The sequence below is a fragment of the Castor canadensis genome, chromosome 16 (genome assembly GCF_047511655.1).
Source record: "Castor canadensis chromosome 16, mCasCan1.hap1v2, whole genome shotgun sequence".
Classification (NCBI taxonomy): Eukaryota; Metazoa; Chordata; class Mammalia; order Rodentia; family Castoridae; genus Castor; species Castor canadensis.
Window position 1 is genome coordinate 56,841,226 of NC_133401.1, and position 19,159 is coordinate 56,860,384.

Below are 19,159 nucleotides of genomic sequence, written 5' to 3' on the forward strand. Positions count from 1 at the left end.
CAAGGGGTAACTCTTGGTTTGAACCTAAGCAGATCAATTGCCCTAGACTGATGAGGAAAGGCTGAGTCCCCATGATGCAGCTGGCTAGTTGCAGAGGCTCAGCCAGGCTCCTCATCTGGGTATTGAAGGGACTGGACTCACCCTCGAGCAGTGCCTCTCAGCCCTGACTACACATTGACATCATCTGGGGAGCTTGTTAGACATGCCCAAGCAGCCAGGTGTGGTGGCTCACTGCTGTAATCCTAGCTACTTAAGAGGCTGAGATCAGGAGGCTCATGATTCCATGCCAACCCAGGAAAAAAAAAGTTCAAGAGACTCAGCAACAACAAAAAAGAACTAGGTGTGATGGTGCATACCTGTTGTCCCAGCTCTGGCAGAAAGCATAAAATAGGAGGATCCTGGTTCAGCCCTAGTCAAAAACTAAGACGCTATCTCAAAAATAATCAGAGAAAAAAAGAACTGGAGGTTTGACTTAAGCAGTAGCATGGCTCAAGCAATAGAGTGCCTGCATAGCAAACAGGAAGCCCTGAGTTCAAAACTCCAGTACCCGCCCCCCCCCCAAAAAAAGCTACCCAGGCCACACCTAAGTCTAATTACACTGGAGTCCTGGGAGAGGATATGGGCATCATTGTTTGGTGAAGCTCCCAAATGTTTCTGAGGTGTGGCCAGAGTAGAGAACCACTGGCCTAGATCTTTCTGAGGGACTCTCTATCCTTTGCATCCTCCAGTTCACTCCAAAAGCCTCTCTTCTGTATTGAACTTTAACAAAACCCCAGAGAGAGGACCCTGGAGAAATCCTGGTCATTTTCCACATGCCTCCACATGGTGCCTGATAAATGGGCAGTCCACAAGCACTGCCATGGTGTAGTGATGTTTTAAAGACATAGGTTTTGGTGGCAGACCCCAGTTTGAATCACAGCTCATCTACTTGCTAACTGCATGCCCTTGGTCAGGTTTTCCGAATTACCAAATTCTCCATCTGTTAAAGAGGCTGGAAATAGAATCTTATGAGCACTGAAGATAGAGTGTGTAAATGAGTAGCATGCACTAGCCACTCAGAATTGTTATTATTGCTGAACACAGCAGAAAACAGCACAGGATAGGAGGCATCCAAAATGCCTCAGGCTAATACCCGGCCTGCCATTGGCTTCCATCCAGGCCAATTTTCACGTGCAGTCTTGGGCCTGATTTCCTAGGAAGCACCAAGTCAGAAACAATTCTTGCCTCCCCAAGCTGAATTTAACACTTCAGCCAAAAAACCCAAACCCCACAATCTTCAGAAGACAAAGGGGAGCCTACATGGGTGACACTGTGCCTTCTTAAAGTATTGGCTACTTTTAGAAATGTACTTATGATGTAAAATAGGAAGTGCAGCTATTCCTCCTTTGTGTAGATGAGCAGTCAGAGCCAAGAGGTTACATCAGCACTATCCAATGGAACTTGAGCCACATGTGTGATTTTTAACTGGAAAAGATAAAGAGAAAGTCTAGGGTATAGCTCAGTGGTAGAGCACTTGCTTTATATGTGCAAGGCCCTGGATTCTATCCTCAGCACCACAGAAAACAAAAAAAGAAAGATAAATAAGTAAACATCATTTTTAATATTTTATTTAAACCAGTACATCTAAAATATTATTTTATAGGTATATATTAAATTGTACATAGTAAGGGGTTTCATCATGACATTTCCATACATGCATGCAATGGAATTTGATCATATTCACCCCCCCATTTTTCTTTCTTATCCCCTCCTTCCTTTCCCTTTCCACCACCTTAGTAGTCCCTCTTACTTTCATAACTTTGGTGTTTTTGTTTGTTTGGGTTGTTTGTTCGTCTGTTCTTCCCCTAGCTTCCACAAATGAGCAAAAATACTTACCTTTGTGGGACTGGCTTATTTCACTCAACATCCAGTTCCATCCATTTTCCAGAAAATGACATAATTTCATTCTTCTTAGTGGCTGAGTTATTTTATCCTGTAATAAACACTGAAATCATTGAGGAGTTCTTTTATACAACTTTTTTCATGCCAAGTCTCAGAAATCACATATGTTGTCTCATGCTCATAGCACATCTTAGTTCAGACCAGTCCCATTTCAAGTGCCTGGTCATCACCTGTGGCCAGTGGCTGCCATCCTGAACTGCACAGTTTGACATCACCTTGTATGACACAGCTGGTTAAGAAGAATAGAGACTAGATGTGGGGGTAAGGGAGCAATTTCTGTTCCCCTGTCCTTTCCACTCTCACCCACTGCTCCATTGTTCCTTCCTGAGGGAGGCCCGGTGTTGTGGTAAGGGATGTGGATTGTGGCTTGGAGGACAGATTCACATCTCAGCAGTGTGACTAGTGACTGTGGAGCCTCAAGAAAGTTACCTGTCTGTGTTCCAGTTTTATCTGTGCAAGATTGAAGTGCATGATAATGAGGCCTATCTCTTGAGGTCACAGAGAGGAGTAAATTTGTTTTGTTAAGAAGTAAGTTTAGACTCAGGAGGCAAAGGTAGAAAGATCTTGAATTCAAGGCAGCCTTGATAAAAAGAAGTTCAGTATAGCACCTGGCATATTCAGGCCCTCAGTATATCTTCAAGGGGATCCTTTTCAAGGAGACACTCTGTGCTACAGAAAGGCTGGGGTGGCATGATCTTTTCACATCAGCCCTCTTCCCAGGGCCAGCCTGGGAAATGGAGTGAAGGCTGCTACTAGGACGTTTGGTTTGAAAGTTTGGAATTTTCCAGTGGATCCAGACAGGGACACAGCCACTCTGATAGATTTTTCACACAGCAAACACTAATTGAGTACTGCCAGGTGCAGGCCTGTGTAAGGCAGCACTAGGATCTCTGTGCCTTGCTGATGCCGCTTCCTTCCTGAATGTCTTCCTGTTGACCATTCTCCACTGTACAAAGCACTTGAATGCCACCCCTCTGAGCATCCTTCCTAGCCCAAACCCCTCCCTCCTTCTCATTCCCCAAAACTGGAGGCACATTCCTGGAGTGCTCGTCTATACTTCCTGGAGGCCCTTATTAGACTCCACCTGTCTTCTGAATCTTTCCATGCTGAGATAGCTGCCCCACTACACTCCTTCATAGTGGCCGTCAGTGAATAAACCCATGAGAGAATGAATGAAAGGAGCTAATCTTACTTTCCAGTTTAACTGGAAGAACATAGACTGGCTTCTTCTGTAGATATCACAGCAGAACAAGTGTCTGTGTGCTAGGCTCACTTAATGCAAATCATTGAAAGAGTGTGGTTGAGAACACCCAATCTCCACCCTCCCCCACCAGAGCTTGTTTCAATAGGTCTAAAGAGGGTCCAGCAAGCTGTCTGTTTTTCATCTAAGAGATTCTACAGCACAGACAGACTTGGAAACACCTGTTCAGGCCATGTAATGAGGGGGAAACTATATTCTCCAGCTACAAAGCCCATGGGGGAGAAAGTACTACTGTGATTTCAGTTCACAAGTATTCTCAGGTGAGGATAATCATGTAAAGGAACTCTGAATCTGTTTGGTTAAATGCAGCTTTTATGAAGGGAAGTGACAGGCAAGAAAGAGGATAGCCAGGGATCTCACCCAGAAGGGATTTGGCATTATAGGTAGACAAGCTGTGTTCAAGAAGCAGTTTAGAATACCATCAGTGACCTGGAGAACAGGGTCATCAGACTGCACCACAGGGCACAGATAGGACAGCTGTGTCTTCACACCATGTTGTTCTTCTCTGACAGATCTCCTGTGATGGCTGGTGGGCTATTCGCTGTGGATCGGAAGTGGTTCTGGGAGCTGGGTGGTTACGACCCAGGCTTGGAGATCTGGGGAGGGGAGCAGTATGAAATCTCCTTCAAGGTGAGCACACACTCCAGAAGCCTCCTTTTCTTGGGCAGTTTTCTTGGTCCTGATCCTGGTGGGCTGCATGCTTACTGTCTAAACCTGGAAAGACTCAAGAGGCCACAGGGTTCTATAACCCCTCTGCTCCTCAGGTGGAGAAGTCAGGAACCAGTGGGTAACTCCTTGGCAGGAGGGGCAGTGAAGGTTGGGACAGCATGGGGTCTACCTTCAGGCTGCCAAAGACTGGTCTCCACCACAGCTGACTAGCATTTGCCTTGCATCTCTTCTTAAGATGTCAATACAGGAAAAGTCTCACTAAGTCAAGATGCTGAGTCTGTGACTGAGATGCCCAGCAGGCCAGCAGTGGGGTAGAGGAGCCAGGAAAGCCAGACACCATACACAGGCTAGCTGAATGCTCTGCTCTGACAACATCCGTGTGGCCTCCCAAATTCCAGGCTGGCCTTAGTGGTTCCTGGCCAACCTCAAAAGTCTTCCCTTTCACATCTGTCAGGAATTTGACAAAAAGACTAGTGGATAAAAGCTCCAATCATGGGATAGGAAAGATCTAAATTCAAGTCTCAGTTCCATCTGACTTTGGGCAAGTTATATTAATTTGCTTTACTCTCTTTTCTCATCCAAAATACAGTAGTAATACTAAACTTTATAGAGGTCCTGTGAAGATTGAGTAATGTCTAGAAAGTGCTTAGAACACAACCCACAACACAGCCAGCAACTAATAATTGGCAGGAATTGTTAAAGATGCAGTGAATAAGCATTTACTATAATCTGTCTGATCGTGGGCTATAGAAGCTTTCTGACAGTGGTTATAAAGGAGTTAATTAGCAACAAATTGCCAGCTAGTAACATGGGTCTACAGTCTCTTTTTTGTGGGCTTCTGTCCTGTTCCCAGGTAAAGAAACTTCAGCCTATATGAGGGGAAGGTTAGTTTGTCCTGTGTCCTTGTGGTCCACTAGAGCCAACTTCCAGCATGTGAAGGACCTAGCCAAGGCAAATCCTCAGCCCTCGAGAGACAGCACTGTAACTGAGCTGAATCCTGAGTTGGGCATCAAGTTTCAATGCAAAGGGCTATTGTCAAACACAGTGATGAAGACTTTGGAGTTAGCAGCAGACAGCCAAGATTAGATCCTAGTTCTGCCACTTCTGCCAGCTGTGTGACCCTAGACAAGTACTCCTCACCTCCTGAGCCTCAGTTTTTGCTTCTATAAATTGGGTTTAGTGATACTTTAACCTCTATAGGTTGTTGAGAGGATTAAATGAGAACATGCTTATTATGTGCTTTTTAATAAGTATCCTAAAGATTATTATCACTTTCAAATATTAGTTCTGAGCAATTCAGAACTGAGAAACACAAATTCTTGATTAGGAAAAAAAAAACAACTACCTAGAATTCTACTGGTATATTATTTTGTTTTAAGAAGAGGAGGATTGCTTATTTGTTTTTTATTTTTCTAGTTTTGAAACAGAATCTTACTGTGTAGTCCAGGGTGGCCTGGGACTCGCCATCCTCAGCCTCCCAAGTACTGGGATTGCAGGTGTGTACCACTATGCCTGGCTGAAATATTGTTTTGGTTTCAAAAGCAGCCTGTGTCTGTTTTAACCTCCAGATCTCTGAAATTGTCTCCCATGAGGGGCCAGTCCCTCAAATAAACTAATATTAATATCCAGGATGATACTCAAAAAATAACTATGATGGAACAACAATAAGCAGTAAGACAGAACAGATGCTACTGTAAACAATGTGCATCCCCTTTGGTGTGTCACAGCTGAATTCCAGTCCTGGCTGGAGCTATCAGGACAGTATGCCTGGCCCTTCACACTTGTTGGCCTATTTAATCCTCATAACAACCTAGTAGAGTGGTGAGAACCACTACACCCACCTCACAAGGAGGCAAGTACAGCTCAGATCACCCAGTAACTAAGCCAGGGCCTAAACCCAAGCCTGCTGACCCTAACACCTATGCTTTGGCCCACTGAGTTTCATGGGCCTCTTTTGGGGACATCAGAGAAGTAATTTGAGAGGAAAACTAGCCACCTTTGGTCCATTGATAGTGACTGCCCAAGTTCTGAGCTGATATGTATTCTGAGGCTGCATCCAAGCTCATCAGAAAAAGTAATGATTGGTTAGTCATGTCCACCATGGGTGTGGGGTTAGTGTGTGATGGCATAGGTATTCAGTATCCATAGCCAGTGCGATCTACTTTTCCAAATATGTTCCATGGATACAGTGAAGCCACACCAAAGGAATCAACAGAGTTTAACTTCAAAGTTCCCCATTCTGTCACTAGACATTTATTTATGAAGCATTCTTCCAAGTTTGTTCCCAGAAGTGGGCCCATCTAAATTGTGAATTCTCACCAGGATGTAAACTTCAGTGGGTCAGGGGTCATTTTGTGTTTTACTCAATGCTACATTCCTAGTGCCTACAGGACTGCCTGACATGGAAAGACCTCATCAGCATCTGTTGGCTGAATGCTCAGAGCAGTTGTGTCACTGGCCAGAATGAGCTCCACACTCCCCTAGCTCCTCAGTCTACAAGTCCGCCTTCAGAAACTCCCTCTATAAAACAGTGAATAAAGAAAAATATGCACAAAGGGATTTCTGGGACCAAAATGATTCCATTCTGTGGATTTCAAAGACCCATCTAATATTATTCATCAGGCAATTATGGCAGAACAAATGCCATTTTTCTCCACCCAGTTTTATTTACAAAAGACTTAGTAATGAAGCCATATTGGAAGTCTCTCATCCAGGAGTGGGAAGGAGGCTGGCTCGTGTTTCCATTTGATCCAATTATGTCTGTCAGTTTCCAGGGGAAATGAGATGGTGTAATGAGGAGGCCCCAAGGTCTGGAAGGGAGACTTGTCTGCTTTGGCTCTCCCCCTTGGCTTTGAGAACACAGGCTCTAGAGCTAGCCACCGCCCATCTGACAGTGCACTGTGCACAGCTCCTGAGGAAGGCCTGCCTGTGGGTGAGGGGCCTAGATGAGCAATTCATCTGCCAGAGCTGGGCATCTACCAAGGGCCATATTTCCTCTGATTAATCTTTGCTAAGATCCCCCATTTTTCTTGATAACAGAGATAAGACACTGGTCGGAAATTAAGAGAAATTGGTATGTGCCATCAGGACTGATGGATGAATAATTTGGCTCTGGTTCCAGATCACACATTTATCCTGATGGGAAACCCTCAGAAAAGATGTTCCAAGGGCTCAGAAACTTTCAGGAGTCATTGGTTCTTCCTCTCCCCAACCCCAAGCAGAGGTTTTATTCCCAGAGACACAGCCACACTTTCAGAGTTCCCCTGCTTGGTGGTTAGAATCCTCTCAGTTCTCATGGTTGGATAAATAATGAACTCCAGTAAGGTCCTTTATGAGCTGGCCCCTTACTTCTCTCTCTGCCTTCCCCCTTTGCCTCTTATCCTGTTGCATTAGTCTGGACTTTCTGTTACAGGTGATCAAAACCAAGTCAATCTGATTTATGCAAAAAAACAGAATTGATGGGCCTACACAGCTGAAATTCCAGGGCAGATATTATAGGCTGGATCCAGTGACTAGCCCCTTCATCTGGGCTCAGTCTGTCTCAGACCCTTGGCTCAGCTTTCATCTAGGTTGGCTTCCCTCTCAGGGAGGCTTTGTCACCTAGAGTTCCGCAGCGGGGACTTTCTTCAGAAGTCTCCAGATTGATCTCCTTGGCCTGCTGGCCCCTTAGCCATCCCTGAGCAACATCCTAACTGGCCAGCCACAGCCAGGCCCATCTGGGGCCAGGAGAAAACATGTGGATTTCTGCCATGGAAAGTCCACGTGCTGTGCACAGAAGGGGGAATGAATGTGGGACAGGGAAAAGCACAGATACCCCTCACCCAGCCCTACAGAACTATCCACAGCAGCAGGCTCATGTGCTGGGCTATTTTTGGAAGCCCACACTGTTCACTCTCCCTGAAGCATCTTTCCTTGGTCTGGTTAATCCACTAACCCTCTGATCCCAGCTCACACAGGTGGCCTCCTATGGGCCTTACCTGAATCCTTGTCCTGCTTAAAGACCACTCCAACATGTGGGCTCCTCCTCCCCATATCTCCACTTTCCCAGCATGGCTCTGAGTCCCTATGTTGACATGCCCCAAGGATCTGCCTCTCTTCTCTGGAGGTAATGAGTAGATCTTGTTTATCTGTAAACCCCCAGTCCCTGGCTCACATGGGTATTTTAAATACTGATGCTCCTCAATTTACAATGGAGTTTTATCTTGATAAACACACTGTAAATTGAAAATTCTGTAAGTCAGAAGTGCATTGAATCCACCTAACCTACTGAGCATCACAACTTACCCACACAGCACACTGGAGTGTCAGCTATTTCCCCTCACGATCACAGGGCTGCCTGGGACCTGTGGCTCTTGTGCTTTCTAGCACCAAGAGAGGGTCTTACCACATGTTGCTAGCTTGAGAACAGACCCAAATGCAAAGTATGGTTCCTACTGAATGTCTATCATTTTTGCACCACTGTAAAGTTTAAAAATCCTGAGGCAAACCATCCTAAGTTGGGGACTATCAGTTAGTGGCACTTCCAAGTGATAAAACTGCACTGCTCTTCCCAGACTTAGGGCACCATCTTTGGGTAACAGTATGTGGTGGACGAGGAGCTCAGTGAGAAGGCAGGGCCTGGCTTCTGTCTCTGTTCTCCATCTATCTAGGGAACCTGAGCCAAATACTCCGCCTCCCTGGCCCTTGCATCTAGATGATGCTATCCTGTTTTCCTTCCTACCCCATGAGGCAGAACCTTTGGCTTACACAGCTAAGGAGAAGGGTCTTAGAGGTGGCTGCGGAAGGATAAGCAGGGAGGGGACTTCACAGTATCCCATGGTTCAAAATATCTTCAACTATAAACTACAGGGGAGCAAAAGTATCCAAGCAGAACCACTTTATGGGCTTCGCGGCATTGTAAGTGGATGTACCTTTTGTAAACAGCAACTTTCCAAAATCTGTTACATTTCAGGGCAAGCACATTCTCTGACTTAAAATTCCATGCCCAGGAGTTTATCTAAGAGAGACAGGCCATAGATGAGCAAAGATCAGGTAGAAGCTATTTATTGGAGTGCTACTTACAACTGAGTAAGATGGACTGTGCCCCAAATGCATTTCCTTAGAGGATAAATACATTAGAGCACACCAAACAATACACTATTTCATGAAAGAAGTTACATGTCTCCAAAATTGAGTTGAATGAAAAATAGCTTGTATGTACACACACACACACACAGTATCTCATGTTCAGGTTTTTTTTAAATATGGCAAAGGCCTGGAGGCACAACTTGATGGCAGAGTGCATGCCTATGATGCACAAGATGCTGGATTCATTTTCCAGCACCACCAAAAAGAGGAGAGAGAGGAGAGAGAGAAAGAAAGAAGGAAAAAAACTTAGAATATCCTAATGTTTACTGATAACTAGACTAAGTAATATATGGAGCCCTGTGCCTGGCACTAGTTTAATCCCCACAACATGCCCAAGCCTGCACCCGCATCTCCCCCCTTTCTTGGTGCCAGGAAGGCTTCCTGTCCCTAGAAGCCATTGGGGGTGAGAAGGCTACAGAGGGAGCTGTCCCTTTCCACCTACTGTGTGTCTATTACATTGAATACATTCATAATACACTCATATTAATTCCCTAGTCAGGAAAAAAGTTCAGATATTTTGTAACAAAGAAGGAAAAAATGCTGATTTCTCAGCAGTCCCAACCCATCCTGCCCCGTACACATTCCAACCCATTTGTTTAGGCTGTTTGCATGTTCAGAGATGGAAAACCATAGCCAGACCACAGACATGTCAGCTCCAGGGAAGGCCCAGCTCACCAGCACCTCCCAGGCATACCTCAGGGACCTCCTGGGCCTGTGCTAGGGTGCAGAGGCACAGCCCTTGCCTTAGAGAGGTGGGGACAGGTGCTGGCATCCATGGGGCTGGCCTACAGGGCCAAGAGAAGGATAGAAAGGCACAGGAGGGACTCAGTGGAGTTCATCCTTTCCTGCAAAAGTCAGGAAGGCTCTGAGATTGAATCCCCAGCGTCAGGTCTGAAGAGAGATACAAAACCTTGTCTGAGGGGGTAAAGGACAGCTCAGTCCCGGACTGCCTCAGACAGATAAAAATTGACAATCACTAAAGTCTCAGATTTTTCTCCCATAAAACTCACAGTGTTGTCAAAAAAGATTAAGTGAAATAGGATGTATAAAAACAAGGCAGAACATATTCCAGAAAGTGGTTAAGGGTGACAATGAAACTCAGTGCCCAGAGTGTCTAGGTGACAGGCCAAGTCCCCCAGCCAGAAAGGTATCTGTGCCATGGTAAACTTACAGGTGTACAAGCTCATCTTAGCCCACCTGATGGAGAGGGTAAAGGAAAGCTGTACCCAATTTAGAGAGGCCACTGTTACAGGAAGGGCCCAGAGGTCAGACTAGCCCAGAGGAGCCCTTAAGTTACTACATAGGAGAGAGAAGTGCTTTTGAAGGCTGGTCCAGGTGGCAAGGGTGGCCTGGAGCCACCAGCTTAGTCTTCATGACAGTGCCCTTCCCCATCCTTGTCAGCCCCTTTCTAGTGCTCTGTCTCCATCCAGCTGCAATGCTGATGTGAAGAGCCTGGTGCTCGCTTCCTCCATCCCTGACACCCGAGGATGCTACTGTATGCTAAAAATGGTAATAACAACTTCATCAAAGGTGTGTTGTAGTACATTCTCAGGCCTGGAATCAGATGAAAAGGAGGCACTTGACAATTGGCAGCTGTTATGGTTGTTATCCTCATGTTAGGAAAAGAGACAGAACAGCAAGAGATTAAGTACATAGCCCTGAGTTCTGTGCAGGTTCCATCAGCTAGTTGCTGTGTGGCCTTGGAAAAGTGATTTAACCTCTCTGGGCTTTACTTCTTTATCTATAAAATGAGGATTGAACAATCCTTACTTCACAATGCAGTTGTGAGCATGGTATTAGTCAAAATATACTAAAAGCTTAGCTCAGTGTCTAGAACATAATAAATGGTCAATGAATGGTCACTGTGAACAATAGCACTGTAATTGTTGTGGTTGGCTGCGGCAGCAGGAAGACAAGAGTGAAGGGAAGAGCTTTGAGGCTGGTAAGAGAGGCTAAGGGCCTTGGCTCCAGGCCCAGATCTGAACACTCAGTGAGTCCTTGGAGTCACCTGCCCTATCTTGCTGAGCTTTTATTTATCTACAAAGAAACACTAATAATCCCAAACTCGCAGGGCTGTTAGGAGATGTAGTGTAGCTGCCAGACACACTCGCCTGAGAGAGGCAGTCACTGCCCTGGTGTACAGTGACACTCGAGTGTGGTCTTGGACAAGCAGCATTAGCATCACCTGGCTAGTGGAGTTGGGAGTTACCAGGCTGCACCCAAGTCAGACGCTCTGAGTGGGAACCAGAAAACTGTGCTGAACCACCGTGATTCTGATGCCCACTCAAGCTGTGAAGAACAGATGGGTCTTGGCAGAGAGAACTCCAGCTTACATGTGGAAGGACAGAGGAAATGGGCAGGTTGTCCAACAGGTTCTATATCACTGGTCCACCCTTGGCACCTGGTTTCTGACCCATTTCTTCCAACAGAGCTTTAAAGCAAAGTTAATCGGGGTGTGCCTGGATGAGGGAAGTAATGAATGTTCATTCGGGGCTACACTGCAGGGGAAGAAGAGCATCTGTGCCCGGGGCAGCTGGTTCTCAGCAGCCTCCTCATGTGACAGCCAGGTTGCAGAGAGGGTAGGAGGCCTTGGAAACAGGTGGCCAAGGGCCTGGATAGCAAGCCAAGGTGAACACTTGCTCTGCATGCAATACAAGTGCTGTCAGAGGTCTCTGAGGAAAGCCATGATGGGTCAGAACAGGCCCAAAGAGGGGATGAGCCAGGAAGGTGCAGTCTCCTTGGAGGTCTGGGAGACCCAGCCCTGATTCCATCGTAGGCTCTGCCATTACACGCTGAGGAACCCAGGGAGGTACCTGATCTCAGCAGGCTTTCTCCTCATATGTAAAGGGGTGGTGCTATGAGATATGATGTGTTTCCAAATATGAGTCAAACCACCCATTATCTGGGGTGGTTACCTACAAACGCTCAGAGACACACAAATGCTTAAAAGTGTATTATATAAAAGTAATACATTGCTGGGGGCACGGCTCAAGTACTAGAGTGCTTGAGGCCCTGGATTCAACCACCAATACCAAAATAATAATAATTTCTTAACTAAAAAGTAAATTAAAGTTGTTTTCAAAACTAAAGTAAAATTGTTATGCTTTTTTTCGTTTTATCAACTGCATCCAATAACCATTGCAAACATCCCAAACTAGCATGCCTGAGGTCATTTAATGCTGGTAAGACGTTTGAAGAAGTCTTGAAAGCATTATCTTCTTGTTCAAAACTAGTACATTCAAGGTCTGGGCACAGTAGTTCACACCCATATTTCCAGCTACTTGGGAGGCAGAGATAGGAGGACCTACCAGGCAAAAAGTTAGAGAGACCCTATTCAAAGAACAGGCTAGATATGGTCATGCACATCTATAATCCCAACTACACAGGAGACAGAGGTGGGAGGGTCTCAGTCCAAGGCTGGTCCCTGGCAAAAACAAGACCCCATCAGGAATATAACTAAAAGCAAATAAATAAATAAAAGCAAATGTAGCTGGGGGTGTGGCTCAAGTGGTAGGGCACTTGCCTAGCAAGCACAAGGCCCTGAGTTCAAACCCCAATGTTGCCAAAAATAAAGAAGTAGTACCTTCAAAAATAATAAGGGTTTCTTTACTGGGGGATCTGTGTGGCCTTCATGCAGGTCCCCCAGCAGCTGCCCCAGGTCTGGGTGGCACCACATGGATAGCTTGCAGTGTCCTCCTCACTTTGCCTCATCTCAGTTCGGCCTCACTCCAATCAGAGGAAGTGGTACACATGCATGCGCTGTTGTTTTTATCACTTCACAGCTGAGGAAAAGGGCTTTCAGGCTGACAAAACTTGCTGAAGCACCTGGAAGAGAATAGACTCCAGTACTAATTCCAGAACTGTGTGCAATGATCACCAAGTTCAGTGCCTCCAGCATGCAGCAAATGCTGGTAATGGGCGGCAACTCTCATCACATTGTGCCCCCAAAGTGCAGCTGATTAGGACTATGGTGGTCCTGAGCCAGGATGCCAACTGCAACGGCCATAGCTGGCTGCGCTCTTCTCCCTGGCATAGCAGTATGAGCTGTGCTATTGCTGGTCACTTTCCAGGCAGCCATTTCCTGGCAGGGAGGTCAGCACCAGCCACTGCCTGCCAAGGTCCCCTCCCCTGGTGGATGGCCTCAGCACTGTCAGGTTCCTTTGTGTTCTCCTGATGCATATCACCCCGAGTCTTTCCTCTTCAGTTTAGGAGATAAGAGTGAGTAATTGTCTTTTATAGACACTATAATGAAGCCTGTCATCACACAAAAGAAGTTTGCTAATAAAATAAGTCACGGCAGCAATGAAGGTGAATGGGGAGCAGGCTTTTACAATGGATTTGTGATTGTCTAGTGGCAAGACTCCTCCACAGGGGAGCACGAGGGCACCAAGAACCCAACTGGCAGGATATGTTTGGAAGCTCCTTGTAGAGGAGCAACAAGACTCTCAGAGCAGGCAGCTGCGTCCCCTCACCAAGGCAGGCATTAGGGAGGGACCAAGTTAGGAAGAAAGCTGGCATCAGACACCACATGCCACAAGAAGAGAGACTGCAAAAATGTCACCTTGGTGGCCTGTGTTGTTCCCATCCCAAATGCAATGGGTTCTGGGCTGGACGTGATCTGGCTGCTGCCGTCCCTTCAGCTCCCTATCTCTGCCACTGACTGGTCTCTACCTGTGGTTAGGTGAGAGGACAGTGCCCACAGACAGTGAGACCCCAGGTGGTGTCCGGCGACTTTGTCCCTCCCCACCTGGCCCTGTCAGTCTCTTGATCAGTTGAAGGTTTTTCCACTAAGTCAGTTAAGAAGAACTGGTTCCTCTCACTGAATCTGTTTCCTCCTTTGGGAAACCAGGCCACAGAACAAAAGACACAATGGTGGCCATGTGGCTCAAGCCATAGAGTGCTCACTTTGCAAGCGCAAAGCCCTGAGTTCAAACCCCAGTCCCACCAAAAAAAAAAAAAATGGTGGTCTAAAAACATGATGATGTTGGGCAGAGGGTGAAGGCTGTATAATGTCAAGACACTGCTCAACTTTCTAAAAGGAGAAATGACTAGTGTTCATCTTTTCTAAGGGCCTGGTGTCAAACTGAGTGCCTTTCATGCTTGTCTCATGACAGCTCCACAGCCTTGGAGATGGCCATCCCATGCACAGCCAGGGGGAGTAGGGCTCCCCCGACTGAACAACTTGCACAGGGTCACACAGGTAACATGGCAGCATGAGGGCTGAAGGGGAGGGTCAGGCCACAATGTGTGGTTGTCTGGGTCTTAAACAACCACTGCCTCAGCCATGCAGGAAGGGAGGGGCCTGAGATGCAAAGAGTGACCTGGGCCAGAAGCAGAACTGGAACCAACAGTGGCCAGCTCCCCACCCAGGGCTAAGTAAGATTAGCAGAAGCAGAGACGGCACAGGCTATTTCCTCTGGAGGCTAAAGATTGGTACCCTGGTCTCCAGTCCAGTCAGCTCCCAGTTCTGAAACTTTGCATCAGTGTTCGTTTATTTGCTTCTTCATGAAGTTTGTAAGGACTGGGCAAAGCACTGTGCCAGATACTGGGGGTCACTGGCAAATGCCAGATGAAACTCCTGCCCACACTGACATGGAGTCCAAGGGGCACAGAGGGGCTGAAAAGGACTTTCATGCTGAAAGCAACATAAAACCCTCTTAAGTTGGCAACAGTCAGAAAAAGTTGGGGGAGGATTCAGCATGACTGGGCACAGATCTCTAGCATGCATCTCTCACCATCCCCAGCATCTTCCTCCTCTGTGCTGGCTGCATTGCTGCAGGCCCTCCCTCACTGTGTGTCAGCAGAAGTGGCCACTGGCAGCACTAATAGTGTCCTCTTGGCCCTCCATCCCAGACCAGCACACATAACAACCAAAAAATACCTATTACCCTGCCTTACACCAGCCTCAGAACCCACAGACTCAGTGCAGCAGCTGGTCAGTTGGTCATGGGCCCCAGGGAGTACATTTGAGAGGACCGTCCCCAAACAGAGAAGAGGTATGGATAGACAAAGGCAACAGGTACATTGCAGGGGATTGCACCTGAGACATAACCTGTGGATAGTTAATATTGCACTTTGGATTAAAGTAGTGGAGGAAGAGTGCAGGGACCATGAGTGGGCATAAAGTAGCCATGAAGCCTATGTCAGAGAAACCCCTGAGGAGGCGGCAGTTAATGGGACCTGAAGGGTGAGTTAGGAGGTGACCAGCTCAGGGTGGGCAGAGTGCTCAGGATAGAGGGAGGAGCCTGTGATGAGCAAGAGGTGAGTGGAATGAGGGAAGGGTGAAGGAATGTGTGGGGACAGGGCCCCAAGTCCCTCAGACAGGTATTATCACCCTGCATGAGGTGCATTCTGGGCACCCTGCACTGCATGATTCCAGAGGACTCAGGAGTCAACAGTAGCTTTAGCTTTTTGAACAAGCTTGCCTCTCAGAAGAAACTCCATTCTGAGTAAGCCACTGGCACATCTCATCCAGACCAGAGGGACCATGGAGTGAGCGAGCCCAGCATCCCAAGCCAGAACTCCCCTGGGCTTTATACTTCTGAGACTCTAAAGGCACACTGGATGCCTCACAACCTGTCATCAGATCAAGGTCACTTTGGTTCCTCAGGTACCTTCAGGCTGATGACCAGTGTGGTTAAGGCCAAAGGTCTGTGGAAATTGATCATCCATCTGCACAAAGGAAGGTCCCCCTGCCAGTCAGAGCCTTGTCAGCCAGTGCAAGTTTAATGTGGAGTCAAAGGAGCTGGACACTAGCCTAACCAGCTGCCCAGGACACATTCAAAAATACAGCAGGGCAAGGTGTCCCCCATCTGCTCAGTGCCTCTACCCAGAGAGGCAGAGGGCAGCCCAGTGGTGACCTGGGCAGTATTTGCCAGACAAAAGCATCACTTTCACATCAGTCACTTTGTATAAAGGAAGAATTATTCTTATGGGATGCTGGCGCCTGATCAATATCTCCTGCTTTGAAAATAAACTTCTTGGCTTGGCCTTGACATTAATCTACCATCAGGAGCCCATTATCTTGAGACCAGTGTTCTGTTCTATTGACTTGCTCGATTTTTTTCTCCCCCAAGATCAGAATATAATTGCATTTCTCCAAGCAGCACTTCCACTAATTGCAGCCCCATGCATATCCCCCTTGAGAAGTTCAGGGATTTAGCAAACCAAAGCTAGGGATACGGACTGCAGAAGGTAACAGGACCAAGGACCCTTCCACATAAGGTAGAAGAGCAGCTCTGCAAGAGGCCTAATTAATGAGGATCTGAATCCCAGCCCTGATTCCTGTTCCATCTAGCTGTTCCAGTTTTATGCACAGAAATGAGGTTGTGAGTGTCCCACTCCTACCCCTCATTCCACAAGTGACAGAATACGGAAACAAGGTTAGTAAAAACGTCCCAGATGCAGCTGGGTACCACCATGGCCACAGCCATCTCCTGACTCAAATCATGGCAGCCTGGACTCTTGGGAGGCTGCCCCAGGCCTGCACCCCATAGGCCCTCTGTACCCCTCAGGCAGAGTCATCTGTGTAAAATGTAAATTAAACCATGTCATCTCCCTCACTGAAGACTTCCTATGAGGACTTACCCTGCCTGCCAGACCCTGTGAGAGCCCCCACGTCCCTCTCTGGCCTCCCCTCCTGCCCTATGCTCCAGACCTCCAGCCTTCTTTGTTCAGGACCTTCACACTTGCTCTTCTCTCCCTTTCAGATCCTTATGTTACTTTTACCTCTGGTCACATAAGTCCTACCTCAAACATTCCCTCCCGAGCAAGGCTTTTCCTACTGATGAGGGTAGCACATGTGATGTAAACCCGTCCCTGACACCAGGGGATCTACCCCAAAGCATGCATCTTGGCATAATCAGCAAGTTTCTCCCAGGCAGAACAGGAGCAGCTGTGATGAGAGTTCTGGCAGGGACCTAGCATGAGGTTACAGTCAGGATGTGAGCCAGGCCATGGTTGTCTGCAGGTTTGGCTGGGTTGGAGCCCCTGCTTCTAAGGTGGTGCACTGATGCGACTGGCACCTGAGTGCTGTTGGCAGGAAGCCTTGACTCTTTTCATCATGAACCACTCCGTAGCACTGCTTTCTTTCCTTTCTTTTTTATTCTTTGATTTTGTTGTTGTTCTGGTTTTTTTTGTTTTTTTTTTTCCAGGGTTGGAATCAAACTCAGAGCCTGGTCATGCTAGGCCAGCATTTTCCCACTGAGCCACATACCCAGTAACCCTACAGTACTGCTTTGAGTGTCCTCAAACATGGCAGCTGGCTCCCCAAAGCAGATGACCCCAGAGAGAAAGGTGGAAGGCACAGTTTCATTATGGCCATCTTTCCCATACAGTCCAACTGGTTACATTGGGCCATACCCATGTGATACATTTGGGAAACAACCACACAGGGTCACAGATGCTAGGAGGAACCATCATTTAGGGGCCACTTCATAGACTGGTCACAGTACTCCCTTTTCATAAGAGTGGGAACTTTGACTTATTCATTGCTGTATGTCCCCAGCACAATGTTTGGCCTGGAGCAGGTACTCAATTAGTCAAATGTATGAGTTAATAATTGTTATCTAACACAACTTGTGCCAAGTCTTGTGCTAAGTACTTTACATGCAATATCTTGTCCCCCAGTCCCTCATTTAACCCTTTACATATGAGGAAACTGAGTCCAGGAGATGTGCCTTGATCAAAGTCATAAAGTTGGTAAGTGGCTGGGACAGTATTTGAACCCAGGCCTGCTGAGGAGAGTTTGTTTAGGCTGGTGCTGTGGGTGGCTATAAATCAGTACTGAATATACATGCTTTCAGATTGCTGTCATACCCTCACACAGGCAAAGTCAGGAGCCCTTTGTGATGCCAGCTATTCCTCCTAGGAGGGGGCCATGAGGAGGAACATCAGATCCTGCACTGCTGTGGTACCCAGCTGTATGGCTTAGCAAGCAGACTACATAGAAAGAGGACCAGGAGGCCAGGGGACGTGCCGTTAGCTGCAGGAGGCTCAGAGATCTTGGAGGAAACTCTGTACTCTAATGCCAGCATCAGCAAATGCAGAGCCTGAGTGCCACCTGGTCCCCTCTCTTAGCTGTGACAGACATCTCTATGCCAGCCCCAAATCTTTCCGACCTAGCCCCCAATGCCGCCTTAGAGTTCTCACCACAGCACTTCAAAGCTTAGGTTGCAGTCAGTTAAAGCTGGGTTGGAATTCTGGCTCCTCCACTTTTGTGACTTCAGACAGGTTCTTAGCTTCTCTCGGCCTCAGTTTCTGAATCTACAAAGCAGAGTTTAGCACAGTTTCCTGTGAAAAAGTGTTAGCTGTCTCCACTGTTGCTACTGTCCTCCCGCATGGTTAGTTCTGCTATAGTTTTTAACAGGCACCTGGCTAAGGCTTTCTTTGAACACACTGAAGTGTGCTGGTCTTCAAGGGACTGTGAATTGGAGGCAGAACCATCATCTTTTTTCTCCTTTTTCACCCTGCAGGTATGGATGTGTGGGGGGCGCATGGAGGACATCCCCTGTTCCAGGGTGGGCCATATCTATAGGAAGTATGTGCCCTACAAGGTCCCTGCTGGAGTCAGCCTGGCCAGGGTAAGGTTGTGGCTTTCCTGGGGGCAGGGGTGGCTGAGGATCCAGGCTGAGTAATCACTAGGTGTAAGCATGTGCCCCACTCTCCAGGTGAAAGCCAAGTAAAGGGAACTTGCTTAAAGCCCTGCTTAGCCATGTATGGGCTTAGGAAGATCGCTTAGCTCCTCTGTGCCTGTGTTTTCTTGTATATTAAAAGGGAGCTAATTCTTTTAAATTCTTAGCATTGCCAGGAGAATTATGAAGATGATGCAGTGTCCTAATGTGTAATGTGCAGCATAAAATAATCTTATATGGTAGACACAAATGTTTTTATTTTCATGTGTTTATTTCCTTGTTTTGGGGGGTTTTTTGGCATGGGTGAGGGGGTGCTGAACTCTTTTTTCCAATGCTGGGAATCAAATATAAGGCCTTGTACTTGCTAGGCAAGGGCTCTACCAATGAGCTGCATTCCCATTCCTACTATCTGTGTTAAATTAATATGGACTAAAAAATAATATGTAGGTCTGTAGGTAGCGCATGTGCATGAGGCGTGAGTTCCAGCCCCAGCACCACCCAAAAAATAAAAAATAAAAATCACATAGCA

General features: G+C 47.0%; 1 protein-coding gene and 2 long non-coding RNA genes across 5 annotated transcripts in view; 1 reads left to right on the forward strand and 2 right to left on the reverse strand.

Annotated features, from left to right (window-relative positions):
• Window positions 1–3,721, reverse strand: part of LOC141417840 (uncharacterized) — a 43,972-nt gene extending 40,251 nt beyond the window's left edge. The window contains exon 1 of the long non-coding RNA XR_012442455.1: window positions 1,876–3,721. This is a non-coding gene — a long non-coding RNA (uncharacterized lncRNA). The remainder of the gene's footprint in view (window positions 1–1,875) is intronic.
• The window catches only part of Galnt10 (polypeptide N-acetylgalactosaminyltransferase 10), a 252,371-nt gene that overhangs the window by 210,948 nt on the left and 22,264 nt on the right, over window positions 1–19,159 (forward strand). For all 3 annotated transcript variants that reach the window (XM_074057060.1, XM_074057059.1, XM_074057061.1), the window contains exons 7-8: window positions 3,715–3,832; window positions 18,472–18,579. In XM_074057060.1, coding sequence (XP_073913161.1) covers window positions 3,715–3,832; window positions 18,472–18,579 — 226 coding nt within the window. The remainder of the gene's footprint in view (window positions 1–3,714; window positions 3,833–18,471; window positions 18,580–19,159) is intronic.
• The window catches only part of LOC141417839 (uncharacterized), a 63,430-nt gene continuing 49,570 nt past the window's right edge, over window positions 5,300–19,159 (reverse strand). The window contains exons 5-6 of the long non-coding RNA XR_012442454.1: window positions 18,149–18,262; window positions 5,300–12,823 (exon numbers count right to left, since the gene is read on the reverse strand). This is a non-coding gene — a long non-coding RNA (uncharacterized lncRNA). The remainder of the gene's footprint in view (window positions 12,824–18,148; window positions 18,263–19,159) is intronic.